This window comes from Gallus gallus, chromosome 20 (assembly GCF_016699485.2).
Source record: "Gallus gallus isolate bGalGal1 chromosome 20, bGalGal1.mat.broiler.GRCg7b, whole genome shotgun sequence".
Lineage (NCBI taxonomy): Eukaryota > Metazoa > Chordata > Aves > Galliformes > Phasianidae > Gallus > Gallus gallus.
This window is the reverse complement of record NC_052551.1, coordinates 10,174,739-10,189,299: the sequence shown is the minus strand read 5'-3', so window position 1 is coordinate 10,189,299 and position 14,561 is coordinate 10,174,739. Positions and strand designations below refer to the sequence as shown.

Genomic DNA, 14,561 nt, shown 5'->3' with positions numbered 1-14,561 from the left:
GGAATTGTGCGGGCAGCACCGTGATAACCACGGAACGCTCCGTGCGAGCGAATTCACGTTTCCCATTGCATTGAGAGCACCTGCCCGTACCCCAGCCCGCCTCTCCCCACTGCCGCATCCCCGCTCTGCTGATCCTCCCAGCTCCAGCTGCCATGAATCGAAGCTTTTTAGCTTTACGGACGTGCGCCATTAGCGGGGCTGGTGGGGCACGGCAGGTGTGGAGGGGTCTGGAAGCCCGACTTCTTATTTTTCCTGCTTTTCTGGGGGGAGTTACCGTAGAAACCAGGGAAACCCCGCGGGGGGGCACCCGCGCTGCCGTCGCTTTAAGAGCGCAGAGGAGCGAAAGGCAAATTACGCAGCTGCGACGCTCATCCCTCCCTCCCTCCCTCCTGCCTCCATCCCTCCCTGCCGGCTCCATCCCTCCCTCCCTCCCTCCCTCCCTCCGCCGCCGCACCCATGGAGGCCGGCGCAGGTGATGGAGGCCGCGGGATGGTGGGGGGGGGTCCCGGCCCCTCTTCTTTCCCCCCCGCTCTCCATCCCCCGCTTACCGCCCGCTCTCTCCTTTCCCCTCCAGGTCGCTGAGCCCGGCGCTGCCGCCCCTGAGAGCCGCGGGCCCCGCGCAGGTGAGCAGGGAGGGGGCGCCGGGGGTCCGATCTGGGGGTCTGGGGACGGGGGGAGCTGCGTGTGCCGGGGGGATTGAAAGGCAGAGGGTGCTCGGGGAGGGCAGTGCACCAGGCCTGCAGCACAGCCCATGGCACACACCGGACACACGTCATGCGTGCTCCAGCCCTGCGCTGCATGCAGCAGCCCCGCACTGCACACACCTGCACTGTGCCCACAGAGCAGCAACACGGGCACTGGAGCCCTATTGCATGCACTGGGTCCCTGCAGTGGGAATCACACATATTGTGGTCACCGGCCCTGCAGTGCACCCCCACGCCATGTACCAGACTCGCCCTCGATGCATCGTACCCATATGACATGCGTCATACCCATATGGCGTGCACCAGAACCCCACTGCATGCACCAAATCCACCCTCCATGCACCAGAACCCCACTGGGCACATCAACCCCATCCTCCGTGCACCAGCCCTGCACCACATGCACTGGACATGCCCTGCCTGCATGCACCAGACCCTCCTTGCATGCCCCAGACCCACATCTGCTCCATGCAGAGCCCAGTTGTGCCTCCCAGCACTATGGAGCACTGCAGGAGCTGGAGCTGCTGTGCAATTGAGATTTGATTACTTAATGGCTTAAAGCTCCATCTCTGAAGGGATAGAAAGCGCACGAGCAGATTGATGAGCTGTGCGCTCCTTTCCTCTTCTCCCTGCAAGGTCAGTGCTGCCTGCCCGTCACATACAAACCCACTGCTGTGCGTTGGGTGTGCCTATAAAACAGCAGTGCTCCCACCTTGCTCTGAGTGATGCACGGGCTGTGTCGTGACCTTGTGCAGGAAAGCAAAGATAACATCTGCAGGGCTTTGGGGGTCTCTGCTTGGGTTCAGGAAGGGCAATGCCTGCAGATGGGTGCCCACAGTGGGGAGTGTTGCAGCAGGACGGGACAGGAGACGTGGCACAGCACTAAATGGGACCGTGCAGCGGCACAGGGACCCTATTTGGGGTGGGTGGGGGCGAGAGCAGCCCCACCACTGCCACGCTGCGGCTGCGTGTGTGCTGGGAGGGAGGGGTGGCTGTTGTGCTGGAGGATGAATCCATGGTCTGCATCTCTGCCTTCCTGCCCTGAAGGAGTGCTTTTCTCTCCCTCCCGTGCAGCTGCATGGGGTGGTGGGAGCACTGGGCACCCACAGCTGTGAGCATCAGGTCTGGGTCGCAGCACTGCTCTGGCTGTGACTGCCGCAGGGTTTGTCACGATGCTCTCCTCGCGGGAGGGATGAGCTGCAGAGCGTGGCATCCAATGGTCTCTATTTTCCTGCAAACTCCGGGTGTCAGCTCAGCATTTCGTAACAAAACAAGGGAGAATGAAAAGAAAAAGCCCTGCGTGAGGGAACAGCTCGTAGCAGGACTGATTTTTCTGGTGGTGCTGAGTAAACGCTCTGTGCGTTGGGTCTCTGCTCATGCCCTGAGTGCTCTGCTCTGATGCGACCTCAAGCAGTGTCCATCTGTCTGTCTGTCTGCAGACTGAGGTTGTGTGTCCATCCACCTCTGTGTTGGCCCCGCATCCACCCAGCTACATCCCAGTCCCTTCCACCCCTGCCCTGATCCTGGCACTATGGCTGTTTTCTGGGCTGTGGCGTTCCATCCCAAATGGAGTCTGTGGCTGTTTACTGTTGTTTTGCACTTCCTTTATTTTTAGCGTGAAGGGAAAGCAAAGTCAGCACAGAAAAGGCAGTGAGGGCTCCTCCGGAGGCAGGTTTGTTCCTTGTGGAAGCGGAGCTGTGATCTGCCACCCCTTTTTGTTCTCTGCGTTCCTTGGGGATGTCCGTGGGGGGCTGATGTGGCTCTGGGGGTCACGCTGGGACAGTGCTGGGGCTGCTCAGGGCCACCGTGGCACAGCGTTCCCGTGCAGAACATGGCAAGGGAAATGAGGAGGTGTGGGATTTAGGTGGCTTTGAATGGGGTCTGGTGAGGTGTGCTGGCCCCAGAGTGTTCCAGTGCTGTGCTGAGGGGTTGGTACTACTCATGGGATGGATCCAGCTGTGGTCCAGCCCCATAGGGGGCCACATCTGCAGCTGTTTGGGGCTCTGTGTGACACGTGGCAGAGGCACCGCATGGAGGTACACCTGGTGGCTGTCCCTGATCACCAGGAGCAGCAGTGGGAACGGGATGGATCCACGCAGCAGGTGGGCTGGGGGCATCCCAGAGCATCTCGTGGGGTTTGGCAGTGGGCAGCTACGGGAACCCCAACAAAAGAAGCAGCGGATGGGAAAACCTGAGTGGATGGGGAAGAGGTACCACAGGGGCAGGAGGCTGCTGCAGCAGCCAGGTTAGTGAGGAGCCTGCCTGCCTCTGTGTGCTCCATGCGAGGGCAGGATGAGTTGGTGGGGCAGGGAATGGCCAGTCCTGTGGGAATGGGGGAAGTGGGGTGTCTCGGAAATGTGCAGGAGCAAAACCGACCCCAGAACCAAGGCTGAGCGCTCACCTTGATGGGGGGAAGCCCTCCCCTGCAGCACGGGGCTGAGCTGTGGGTGCTCTGCCCGCCCTCCTCGCTTCACTCCTTTCCATTGCGTGGTCTCTGGGGGGGCTGTGCCTGGCACTGCTGCCCGTGCACCGTCAGCATGGAGCGGAGTGCTGCCCGCTGCTGAGCGCAGCAGATCCAGAGTGCTACCAAAGCAATGATGGCTGAAAGCACCGCTGTGAGGATGGAGGGGGCGTTGGTGGGGGTTGCAGGGTGCTGTGTCCCGGGAGCAGGGTGATGCTGGGAGCTCTGGGGGGGATTTTGCTGTTGGTTGGTGTGAGGAGACAGCAATGGAGCTCGCGATGGGCGGCCCCATCCCGCCGTTCCCCAAAGCTGTGCTTTGGCACCGGTACAGCTCCGGTTCCTCTGCACACCAGTGCTCCCCAAACCCCCCAGCATGGCTCCTGGTACCCTTCCTCCCACCCCTCATCCCACAGAAAAGATGAGAGCAAAGCAGAGGAAATCAGCACCCAATTGGGGTCACGGCAGCAAACAGATCCTGCAGGAACCCCCCGAGTGCTCCAGATCTCATTCCCCTCCTGCTGCCCGGCTCCTGACATTCATTTTTAAGGTTCTTGGTGTTCTGCTGCTGTGCCATACCCAGCTTGGGTTGCCTCCCACCCCAATATTTTTAGGGATTTCCTCTTCCTGCCCATCCTTGCAGCTTTGCTTTGACCCCTTCCAGAAGCCGCATTATTGGGTATTTTCTCCCATCACAGCGACCTGCTGCTGCCTCCTCCTTGGCTCTCCCCATTCCTGCCATTGTCTTCCTGGCTGGAGAGCACACGGCGCGCTCGGGGACGCTCTCATTTATCTTTGAACGCTTTCCATTTCCTCTCTGTGTGTTTTTCCTAATGCCTAATGGACGAGCAGCCGGAGCTGCTGCTGTGGGCTGTCTGCCATGCTGGGAAGCTCCCACCCAGGCTGTAGCTCAGCATTTCGGCTCAGGCCAGGATGTGGGTCCCATCAGCAGAGCTGCACCTCCATCCCTTTGCCATCTTCTCCCCAGATCCCTGTCGGGCTCTGCAGCAGAGCTGCCAGCAGGCACTAAGCATGCAGAAAGCAGAGAGCCGTGCTGCGTTTCCCTCTGTTGCATTTCAGATGCGATCAGATCACCTCGCCTTTCCCATTCCTTCATGGGGAGGTTCTGTAGCTGCTCACCCGGGTTCACACGGCTGTGCTAATTGCCAGTGCAAATAAGCAATTACCTCCACCCTCAGAGGCAAAGCTTGCAGTGTACGTGGGAAGGATGTGCAGGTCTGTCTGTCTGTCTGTCTGCCAGACCTGCTCATCCTGGCTGCCTGTGGGCACGGTGTGGCTTTGGAGGAGATGGAAGCAGCCTATGGATTTCCTGAGAACAAAGAGAGCACTGCTTTATTGCCAGCAATGGGAACCGCGGCGGTGCGGTGCGGTGCAGGGGGGCTTCCAGCAGCCCGTCCAGCAGGGGGGAACGTGCACTGGGTTTGTGTGCACCCGAGGGCTCCCTCCTGAGCTGAGCTTTGCTGTGTGCCCACGGGGAAAGGCAGGAGTGGGGGAATGGGAGCCGGCAATGGAAAGAGCAGGAGGCAGCCGGGCGCTGCGGGGCAGGCACGGATTGGCACGCAGCGCTCGGGGCGGTGAGAGGGCGAGGAGTTAACCTCTGTGGCTGCAAATCCCGCAGAGCTCGGCCCGAAGGCAGCACGGTGGCAATGCACGGGGCCGGGCTGTGCTGCAGCACGCGCTGCCGGGGGCCGGGCTCTGCTGGATGCTGATTCACGCTGCTGCATTTGCAAAGCCCCGCGGCCGCGCGCAGCTGATCCGGGAGCTGTGATCCTGCAGCACAGAGCGCTGCTGCCCCTTCGCAGGACTTCCCCCCATCCCCGTGACCCCCAGACCCCAGGGATTGTACCCCTCGGTGTAGGTCTGCTCCGGCTCACTGAGCTCGTTGGTGCCCTATGCTGGGTTACAGGCAGGTGTGAACCCAGGGGAAAGGCGAGCACTCTGAGCATTGGGCAGAAGTTGTCCTTGGGGGAGACAAGCTGAGATTTCCAACACAAGAGGCTCCATCAGCCATGGGCTGGCAGTGCTCCCTCCTCCGCTCTCACCCCGCTTCTCTCCCTGTCCTGGCCCGGAGCCCAGGCAGCACTCAGCGGTCCCAACCATCCATCGATTATCAGAGGGCCCATTGTTGGAGCTGCTGAGATCTGGGACAAATGCAGCTGAAATGTGCCAGGATGGGGGGGCCATGCGGTGCCCAGCCGTTCCCAGCACGCTGCGAGTGCCATAGGGCAGCGGCTCTGCTTGGTGCCATGGATGTGCAGAGCTGATGCTATCTGTAGTGACCCTCCTCTGCAGCAGTTCCCATCCCCACGTGGGCCCAGAGCTGCTGGAGCTGCAGACCTCGGGATCTGCCCTATTTATTTTCAGGCAGAGGGGATCTGTGCTTCTCATGGGATTAGCAGCTGCTGCTGCCGCATCATGCAGGGATCTGTGCTTCCTCACCTGATATCAATGATGAATGGGCAATTCAGATTTAATTAACGAAGAGCAGCAGGTGGCCTATAGCAGGGGCAGCAGCATGGGGTGGGATGCAGCAAGGTGCAGGAAAGGGTGTTTGTGCCTTAGGAATGTATGTGCAGGCTGTGCTTGAATGGTTGTGCTTTGCCTTATGAAGGGAGGAAAGCCTCAACCCTGGGCACAGCACTGCGATGCTGCTGGGCCATGGGATCACGGCACAGTCCCATAAAGGTCACCCAAGGACTGCATCGACGCCTCACACAGCAGCTGGTGGGCTCTGTCCCTGCTGGGTTTCCCTATTTGATCTCCTCTCTCTGTTGCTTTTCCCCTGCAGTTCCCCTGTGCCCAGGACCCGCGGCACCGTGGCCATGTCTCTGCCGGGGAGCAGACGCTCATCCACCGGATCACGAAGGTGAATACGCACAGGGAGCAGCAGCGGTGCCCACCCAGGGCCACAGCAGGGCAGGGAGCAGCCCCGGGATGCAGCTTTGAGGATTCGGGGCGTTGCATGTCGCTGGATGCTGCCCACAGCTCCCCGACCCCGCATGGAGCACCCCCAGCACAGCACCCGTCCGTCTCTGTATGTGTCTGCCGCAGTCGGCACCAATCTCACGGTCTCGGGATCCACTCCATGGTCCCAGGATCCATTCCTTTGCCCCAGGATCCACTCTTGGTCCCGTCCACCTACGGGGTGTCTGTGGATGCCCCCTCCCCACACAGCCCTGGGATTGGGCAGCGATGCTGGGAGGGGCGTTGGCCCTTGGAAAGGCTCTCCTTGAGCTGCAGCGATAGCAAACAAGAGGGGAAAAAGAGAGGGAAGAAGCATTTATTCCCCTCTGAGTGTTTCCATACCCTGGGCTGCACCTTTTTAGCTCCTGACTGCAGCCATCGCCAGCAGAGAAGGGCCAGATGTGCCCACGTGTGGGTGCTGCCCACCCCATCCCACTTCCAGGACTCTCCTGGGGGCTCCCAGTCCCTGGGCATGGGGATGCCATGCGGGTGCCCGTGGATTGGAGCGGGTGGTTTTGGGGTTTGGGCCCCCCCCCCCCCACCTTCACACCCGTCGCCGTCTCCGTGCCATTTTGATCCCCGCTGTTTGTTCTGTCCTTTTGTCTTGTGTGTTCTCGGTGCGGTGGTTGGCAGTCGCGGGCTTTATGGACGGAGTGGTTTTGCCTCCTTCTTTAAGTCGTCAGCGCCCTCAGCCACTCGGCCTGAGACACAGCCTCTTCTCCCTGCCTCCAGGCGCCCCTCGCCCCCCGGGAGGGACACCTACGGCACCTCCTCGCTGAGCAGCAGCAGCAATTCTGGCTCCTACAAGGGCAGCGACAGCAGCCCCACCCCAAGGTAACCCCTCGCCCTCACCCCGTGGGCACTGTCCCCCTGGGGGTGCCCCGGGCAGGGGGAGCAGTGCTGGCCCCGGTGCCCACGGTGCCCACGTGCTATGGGGCAGGAGCACAGGGGCTGCAGGATGAGGCCGTGCTGCTGTGCTCGGAGCTGCCGGAGGGGCTGCTGAGCCCCCACCATCCCCACAACTCCTCTACCGCTGTCATTATGTCTTCTCCCCATTGTCACCCTCCTGCCAGCTCCGTGCCCATCCCTCCTGTCCTGCCCTGGCTGTGGCTTGTGTGCTGCATACGTTCCTCCCTCTGCTCACTGCTCCCCAGGAACACTGCCTTTGGGGCAGAAGGTGCAGCAGGACTGCATGTGGGGCTGCCCACACATTGCTCTGGGCAGTGAGGCTCATCCCTGGGCTGGGACTTTATCCCACCAACTGCATTCCAACTGCCAGAGGTGGCATCGCATCTAGGAGGAAATGATGGAGTCAGACAGCAAATAGAGCAGGGATGGGGTGGCCACAGGCATTGCCAGACCACCATCCAACCTGGCTGCTCCCAGCACATTGCTTCTCTCTGCTCAGAACTGGGGGGCTGCCTGCATGATGCTCGGCAGCTTTGGGCTGCGCCGTGGCAGTGCATGGGGGCTTTGCTCTGCTGCAATGCACAGAGGGTTTGGACCACCCCGCTGTGATGTGCAGGGGCTCGGTGCAGCCTGCTGCAAGGCATGAGCACCTGGAGCCATGCACAGCTCTGTGCCTGCTCCCTAGCCATGTGTGCAGCCATGGAGCAGCAGCCTCTCTCCTCCCCTCCCTCTCCACCTCATGATTGCTGAGCTGCCCTGGGCTGATGCCCAAAGACATTCATCAACCTCAGCTGTGCTGGTGGCAACACAGAGAGGGTCTGGAGCTGCTGTAGTAGCCTGGGACGCATGGGAAGCTCCAACCTGCTCCAGCATAGCCCACCCCACTGCACATCTCTGGTGGGACTGACCCTGGTTTGGGGTCTCCATGCTCACAGTACGTTCCCCAAGAGATTGCTCTGGGCAATGTGTGTGTGTGAGACGTGTCCATGGGGAGCACAGCCCCGTGCCAGCAGCTGGGTGACAGCCGTGTCCCCGCAGGCGCTCGGCCAAATACAACCTGTGCAGTGACAACCATGGCATCAAACCACCAACACCGGAGCAGTACCTGACCCCCCTGCAGCAGAAGGAGGTGTGCATCCGGCACCTGAAGGCCCGCCTGAAGGACACGCAGGAGCGGCTGCAGGACAGGTAGGTGTGGGGTTGTGGGGCTCCTGCGGGCACGTGGCTCTCCCTTTCTAATTTTCCTCAAATCTGAGCTCACTGTCACAGCACAGAGCAGCTGGTGGGGCTGCAGAGCCTGGCATGCTCACCGGAGCTGACTGTGCTCATCCCTTCGTGGCTGGTTTTTCTCTCCCACTGCTTTTCTGAATGTCAGCGTCACGCAGTGGCTGAGCTCCATCTGCTCCTCTGGGGGCTTAGGCACGTCCTCACCGCCCTGCCAGCTGCCAGCCAGCCACCATGGGCACCCGGTGTCCCCACACAGCCCTTAGAATCACAGCCCTTAGGTTGGAAAAGAGCTCCAAGATCCCCAAACCCGACCCCACTGTGCCCACTGACCACATCCCTCAGTGCCACATCTCTGTGGATCTGGAGCACCATCTGGTCAGCCCAGCAGCCCCCTGGGCAGCCTCTGCCACTGCATCACCACTCTTTTGGAGAAGGAATTTCTCCTAACGCCCAACCTGACCATCCCCTGCAATGTGAGGCCACCCCCTCCCCCCCAGGTAATCTCTGTTACCTGGGAGCGGAGGCTGACCCCACCTTGTTCCAGCCTCCTTTCAGGAGCTGCAGGGAGCAGTGAGTTCTCCCTGAGCCTCCTCTTCTTCCTCATGATCATAGAGTCATCAAAGCTGAAAAAGAACTCTAAGATCATCAGATCCAACCGCCAGCCCATCCCCACCATGCCCACATAGAGACATCGAGATTGGAAAAGACCTCCAAGGTCATTGGGTCCAACCACCAACCCATCCCCACCATATCCACCCAACTGTGTCCCTGTGTGGCACATCTGCCCTTGGGAGCTGGCTGGGCATCACTGCTGGGGTCCCTGGGTCCCAAACGTGGGTTTTCCTGGGTGCTTTGACCCTGAATCACCGCTCTGAACCACGGTGGGAATTGCAGGGCACGCTGCTCCTGGCGTGGCGGGGCCCGTGGTGATGCCATGTGTGCCTGCCCCCATCTCCTTGCAGGGATGCTGAGATCGAGGACCTGAAGACGCAGCTGTCGCGGATGCAGGAGGACTGGATCGAGGAGGAGTGCCACCGCGTGGAGGCCCAGCTGGCGCTGAAGGAGGCCCGCAAGGAGATCAAGCAGCTGAAGCAAGTGATCGACACGGTGAAGAACAACCTGCTGGAGAAGGACAAGGGACTGCAGAAGTACTTCGTCGACATCAACATCCAGAACAAGAAGCTGGAGACGCTGCTGCACAGCATGGAGGTGGCGCAGAACGGCGCGGGGCTGAAGGAGGAGGGGGCCGCTGAGTCGGCGGGGGGGTCCCCGGCGCGATCCCTCACCCGCAGCTCCACCTACACCAAGCTGAGCGACCAGGCGGGCGGCGAGCGCACCGTGGGCGGATCGCAGACCATCTCGGTGGACGAAGGGGCCGACAGCGGCTTCGCCGGGGGGGGACGAAGCCCCCGGCCGCCCGGACTTGTTGGAAGGGGGGGAGCCCTGCGGGCGGCTGCCCCCCAGCTCCACCTACGAGAAGCTGCTGGGGCTGCGGGGCGGCGTGGAGGCGGGCGTGCAGGCCAGCTGCATGCAGGAGCGCGCCATCCAGACGGACTTTGCGCACTGCCAGCCCGACCTGGACACCCTCCTGGAGAAGGTGATGAAATCCCAAGCGTGCAGCTTGGGCAGCCCCACCTCCGTCTGGGTGTCCGAGATGGAAGACGTGGCGCCGGGCTGCGAGATGCCGAACCCCGCCGGGGGGATGGACCTGGAGCCCGAGGACGGGGAGGTGCCGCGCAACCCCACTGTGCAGCAGCCCCCCAGCGCCGGCCCCTCGGTGGCCATCGCCTGCGCGCCCGAGGAGGATGCGACAGCGGAGCCGGGCTGCGACGGCGCTCCATCCAAGAGCTATTGGAGCCGCCACTTCATCGTGGATCTGCTGGCCGTGGTGGTGCCGGCCGTGCCCACGGTGGCGTGGCTGTGCCGCTCGCAGCGCCGCCAGGGCCAACCCATCTACAACATCAGCTCGCTGCTGCGCGGCTGCTGCACCGTGGCCCTGCACTCCATCCGCAGGATGGGCTGCCGCGCCGTCAGCAGCCCCAACCCCGGGGGCGGCGCGCAGCCCTGACCCCCCATAACCCCCCCCCATCCCCGCCCTGCACCCCGTGCTGCCCCCCAGCCCACCCCATGGAGCCGACGGCTGATTGTAGAGCCCCGCGCTGGGGGACGTGGCGCTCCGCCCGCTCTGCTCCTCGCGCAGCCTCCTGGGGTCGGGGCGAAAGGGGCGCGGGGTGGGCGCGCTGCCCTGAGCCTTTGTCCCCAAGGATGCCGAGGGCTGGGCGCGGTGACACGAGGGGCGGCCAGGCCCTGTCCCTGCACACAGCTCTGCGGTGCTGGGGATGTCACCCCGCGGGGTCACCGCATGGCACTTTGCTTTCTTTTCGGTTGTCCTCGCACGGACCCGGGGACGTGGCTGCAGTGGGGGATGGCGAGGAGGCAGCCGGCACCGGGGTGGGGGCTGCGATGGGGTGCAGCCTGGCCCCCCTCCCCAGGAACGCTCCTTGCTTTGGGCGCAGCGCTGCGCAATGGGACGTGCAGGAGGACGGAGGGAACCCCCTGGACATCGAGGGTGGAAATGGGATGGAATCGGATATACCTCACACCCGAGCAAGGCTGAGCCGCCCGCAGCGCCGTCCATTCCGTTCATTCATTTGCTTTGCACTATATTCACTTTCATTTCCTTTTGGTAAAGTTGGGGCCCTGGGACCGGGTCTGCCCGCCGGGGAGTGGGACGGGGCACCCTCTTGGTTTGGGTGCATCCTTGTCCATCCCTCCCAGCCCAAACCCTACTTTCCTGGGGGAGGGAGGGGGGGGGGGGGGCGGGGGGGACTACTGCAAAATGCCTTTTTTTTTGGGGGGGGGGTTGTTTTATTTGTCTTATTTTATTGGGAAAGCAAAGACAGCAAAGATTGGTCAGCGGGAGCTGCCCCCGGGTGGACCGAGGGGTCCCAGCCCCCAGCGCGAATGTCTGCGGCTTCCTCGTGACTTGAAGCAATGGTGTCCTTCCTCCCCCCCCCACCGCAGGACGCTGTGCCCCCACAGCCCCCCGTTATCCGTGGGGTGGGGGCTGGCACTGCATGCAGTGTTTGGGGAGCAGCGGTCGGAGCGAGCGGCCCTGGGCTATAACCTCTCGTGCAATGTATTCGTGGATCCGTGTGCGCGTCTGTCCGACTATCCAAAGCTTAGCCAAGAAATAAATGTAACGTTATATTTGAAAGACAAATCTATATAATATATTTTTTAAATACAGAAGTGGAAAAAAAGAAAAAAAAAGAAAAAAAAAAAAAACAACCCAACAAAGCTGTAAACCTCCCCCCTCCTCTCTTCTCTCGTTTCCGCTGTCCTGTACTGCGGTGGATGTAATAAACGTCGCTGGGTCTGTGTCTGCTTCGCTGGAGACGGCCTTTGGCGTCTGCCCTGGGGTGGATATGGAGGGCACGGGGGGGGGACATGGGGACAAGGAGAGGCACTGGGGGCAGGGGCACGTTCCCCAGCCCTGGTCTGTGTGCTGAGAGCTGGGGGACGTGGGGTGGTGTCGCACCAGTAGCTCTCATGGGTTCTTTTTGGAGGGCTCAAGGGGGGGGCTGAATACCTCCAGCGTTTCCTTTGAGCCCCCTCCCCTCTTCCAGGCTTGGCCATGGGGGCGCCCACACCGGCATCCGCCCCCAGGTGCTGGAACAGCAGTGATGGCATCAGAGGTCGGGGATGGAGTGGTCCATGGACGACTTCATCTGTCCTGGTGACAGCCTGCACGTGGGGAAGGGGTCAGGGGGAGCCCCAGGGTCCCCTGGGGGCACTGTGGGGCTGTTGATAGGAGACGGGGAATGGGGGGAGCACAGATCTCACCGTTTCACCATGTGCTCATAGATGACAGCAGGGATGATGGTCAGAGTGATGACGTTCCCTGCGCCCGTCAGCACCTCCATCAGCTGCTTATCCTGTGGAGGGAGGGGCGAACGTGAAATGCTGCGACACATCCCCACCTCACATCCCCGTAATGTGGGGATCCCCGCACCTCCCAGGGCAGCAGCACCCCCATGGGCTCCAAGTCCACAATCTGCACCCAAAAAACCCCGTACCAACTGCAGGGCTGCCCTCACTCCGGGCAGTTGTGCCACGGGGACAGGAGTGGGTACACGGCTGTGCCCGTACCTTCATGCCAATGACGTTCTGACCGTTGACCTCGCAGATGTAGTGGTGCGTCAGGAGCCCATTGCGGGCAGCAGAGCTGTCCTTGGCCAGCGATACGATTTTCCCCTTCTTCACCACGACGCCCACATGCCCGGTGCTGTCCTTATGCACGGTGACGGTGCGCTGGAACGGTCTGTGGGGACGGTGGGCTCAGCGCCAGCCCCACACACAGCAGCACTGCACACCCACCCACCCGGCACCGCTCACCTGTCCCTCACCACCATGACGATCTTCTCCGGGGATGCCTTCTTCAGTGCCCTCTGAGCCTTGTCGCTGCTCCAGCCCGCACAATTCTTGCCATCAATCTGCAGGATCTGGTCACCAAAGCGCAGCCCCACCAGCGCCGCCGGAGAGTTGGCCTTCACCAGCTGCACGAAGATGCCCTGGGGACACAGCGAGGGGAGGATGGCGCAGGGCTGGCAGCGGGACCAGGTGGCCGTGCTGAGCTTTGTGCCACGCACTGCCATGCAGCGATGCCCCGTGCCGTGCCACACTGTGCCGAGCAGTGGTGCGCCCTGCCCTGCCACGTGGTGCCACGCAGCAGAGCGCCGCAGCCCCCCACCAGCCCAACCCTCACCTGGTCAACGTTTTTCAGCTGCAGCCCCGTCTTGCCCCGCTCGTCCTTGCAGAGGTGGATCTCCCTCACACCCGGTTTGATCTCTGCCCGTCGCAGCCCCGCACTGTTCCCACTCAGCGGGGCGACCAGCTGTCCCGGCACGGACCCGACGGGGGTCAGCGCCTGCAATGGGGCCGGGGGTCAGCAAGGCCATGGGGCCACACATCAGCCCTCGAGGGACGCCGCGTCCCTTCCCCGGGCAGGATGTGGCTATGGGAGGGGACCCCCGGCCCACAACCTACAGTGCTGCTGTCTGGAAAGAGGTTTTTCTGGATCTCTTCGCTGGAGAGCGCCAGCCCCATGTAATCCTCCAGCTCGGCCAGGTTGGGGTACAGCGCGGGTGGTGCTGAGGGCACTATGGACACGGAGAGGGACCCATGAGCTGAGCCAAGAAACCCCCACACCCCATCCCCTACCCACGTACTGAGCTGCTGGGGGCCTCAGCTGAGCCCTCAGTGTGTGGGCCCCCCCCATCCCCCCCCCAAACAGCCCCTCAGCACCACACCCCCCATTACCGGTACTGGAGGTGACCTTTGGCTTCTCCGGGAGCTTTGGCTTCTCGGTGAGCACCGTGGTGGGGGGGGTGCCGATCCCAGCAGCTGCCTGAGCCTGGGGGAGATGGGGTTTGCTCGAGGTACAGCCCCTGCCATGGGGTCACCGTGGGTGCTCAATGGGTCTGACCACCCCCATTGTGCTGATGAGCGGACACTGACCTGCAGGACCTGGTGGCCCTTCATGTCCTCCAGTGAGGGGTAGAGCGTCGCCATCGCTGTTGCTGAGCCTGGGGATAGAATGGGGATGAGATGAGGACAGGGTTGGGGCTTTTTGGGCTGGGTGCGGTGCCACAAACCCCCCTCAGGGACCCACAGGGCTGGGCTCACCCTACTTCTGTCTCTGTGTCCCAGCCATCACCCGCAGCCTGGGGCATGATTCAGGGCTGTGTCAACGGGGCCACCACCTCTGTCACTTCCCAGCAGCTGGGGCACATGCCAGGCACAAGCACAGGCATCCCAGCAGCCGCCCTGCTCCTGGAGTGACGTGATGGCTACCCCAGGCACCCACGGAGGCTCTTCTAGTTCCCAAAATTCAGCTGGGGAATGTCCCCATGGGAGACATCCCCACGGGCAAAACCCCTCCATCGCTGCTTCTTGCTGCCCTTTGCCCCCCACCAGCTCCCTCCACCCCATGCCCTGCACGGCTCTGCGCCCCAAAAAGCATCACCCAAACATCAGCGCCCACCTCCAGTCTCTGCTCCAAGCACTACTGGAGCCAGGCAGGATCCTGACCGGTAGCAGCACCCTGAGGTGGGGGGAATGACCCCACAGACCCAGTCTCACCCCCCAGCCCAAGTCCCTCCAGACTCACCTGCAGAGATTTCCGGCTCCTGTGCACTGCCCTTCACCCCTCCCTGTGCTTTTATAGCAGAGCCCATCCCCGGGGAGGGGCCCAGTGGCCTCAGCTGACAGCCACCTCC

At 62.2% G+C, this 14,561-nt stretch overlaps 2 protein-coding genes across 3 annotated transcripts; one reads left to right on the top strand and one right to left on the bottom strand.

Annotated features, from left to right (window-relative positions):
* The first annotated feature begins 607 nt into the window (after nucleotides 1-607).
* SNPH (syntaphilin) lies at nucleotides 608-10,473 on the top strand. Its single transcript, XM_003643233.6, is given in 6 exon segments — nucleotides 608-623; nucleotides 5,969-6,046; nucleotides 6,877-6,978; nucleotides 8,092-8,241; nucleotides 9,243-9,672; nucleotides 9,674-10,473. Coding segments are annotated over 5 exon segments (1,401 nt in total). The 5' UTR covers nucleotides 608-623; nucleotides 5,969-6,002; the 3' UTR covers nucleotides 10,349-10,473.
* Nucleotides 10,474-11,474: 1,001 nt separating this feature from the next.
* Nucleotides 11,475-14,484, bottom strand: SDCBP2 (syndecan binding protein 2). 2 transcript variants are annotated; one of them, XR_005841088.2, is made up of 10 exons: nucleotides 14,453-14,484; nucleotides 13,801-13,868; nucleotides 13,603-13,696; nucleotides 13,330-13,442; nucleotides 13,049-13,210; nucleotides 12,679-12,854; nucleotides 12,433-12,604; nucleotides 12,127-12,218; nucleotides 11,873-12,027; nucleotides 11,475-11,697 (listed from the first exon to the last, which is right to left on the bottom strand). XR_005841088.2 is itself a non-coding variant. In NM_001389636.2 (9 exons), the coding sequence occupies exons 2-9, from the start codon at nucleotides 13,852-13,854 to the stop codon at nucleotides 11,973-11,975; spliced, it is 918 nt and encodes a 305-aa protein (NP_001376565.2). In that variant the 5' UTR covers nucleotides 13,855-13,868; nucleotides 14,453-14,484; the 3' UTR covers nucleotides 11,475-11,972. The 2 variants fall into 2 exon arrangements, 1 of the variants encoding a protein (NP_001376565.2); NM_001389636.2 differs by having other exon boundaries at nucleotides 11,475-12,027.
* Nucleotides 14,485-14,561: the final 77 nt, after the last annotated feature.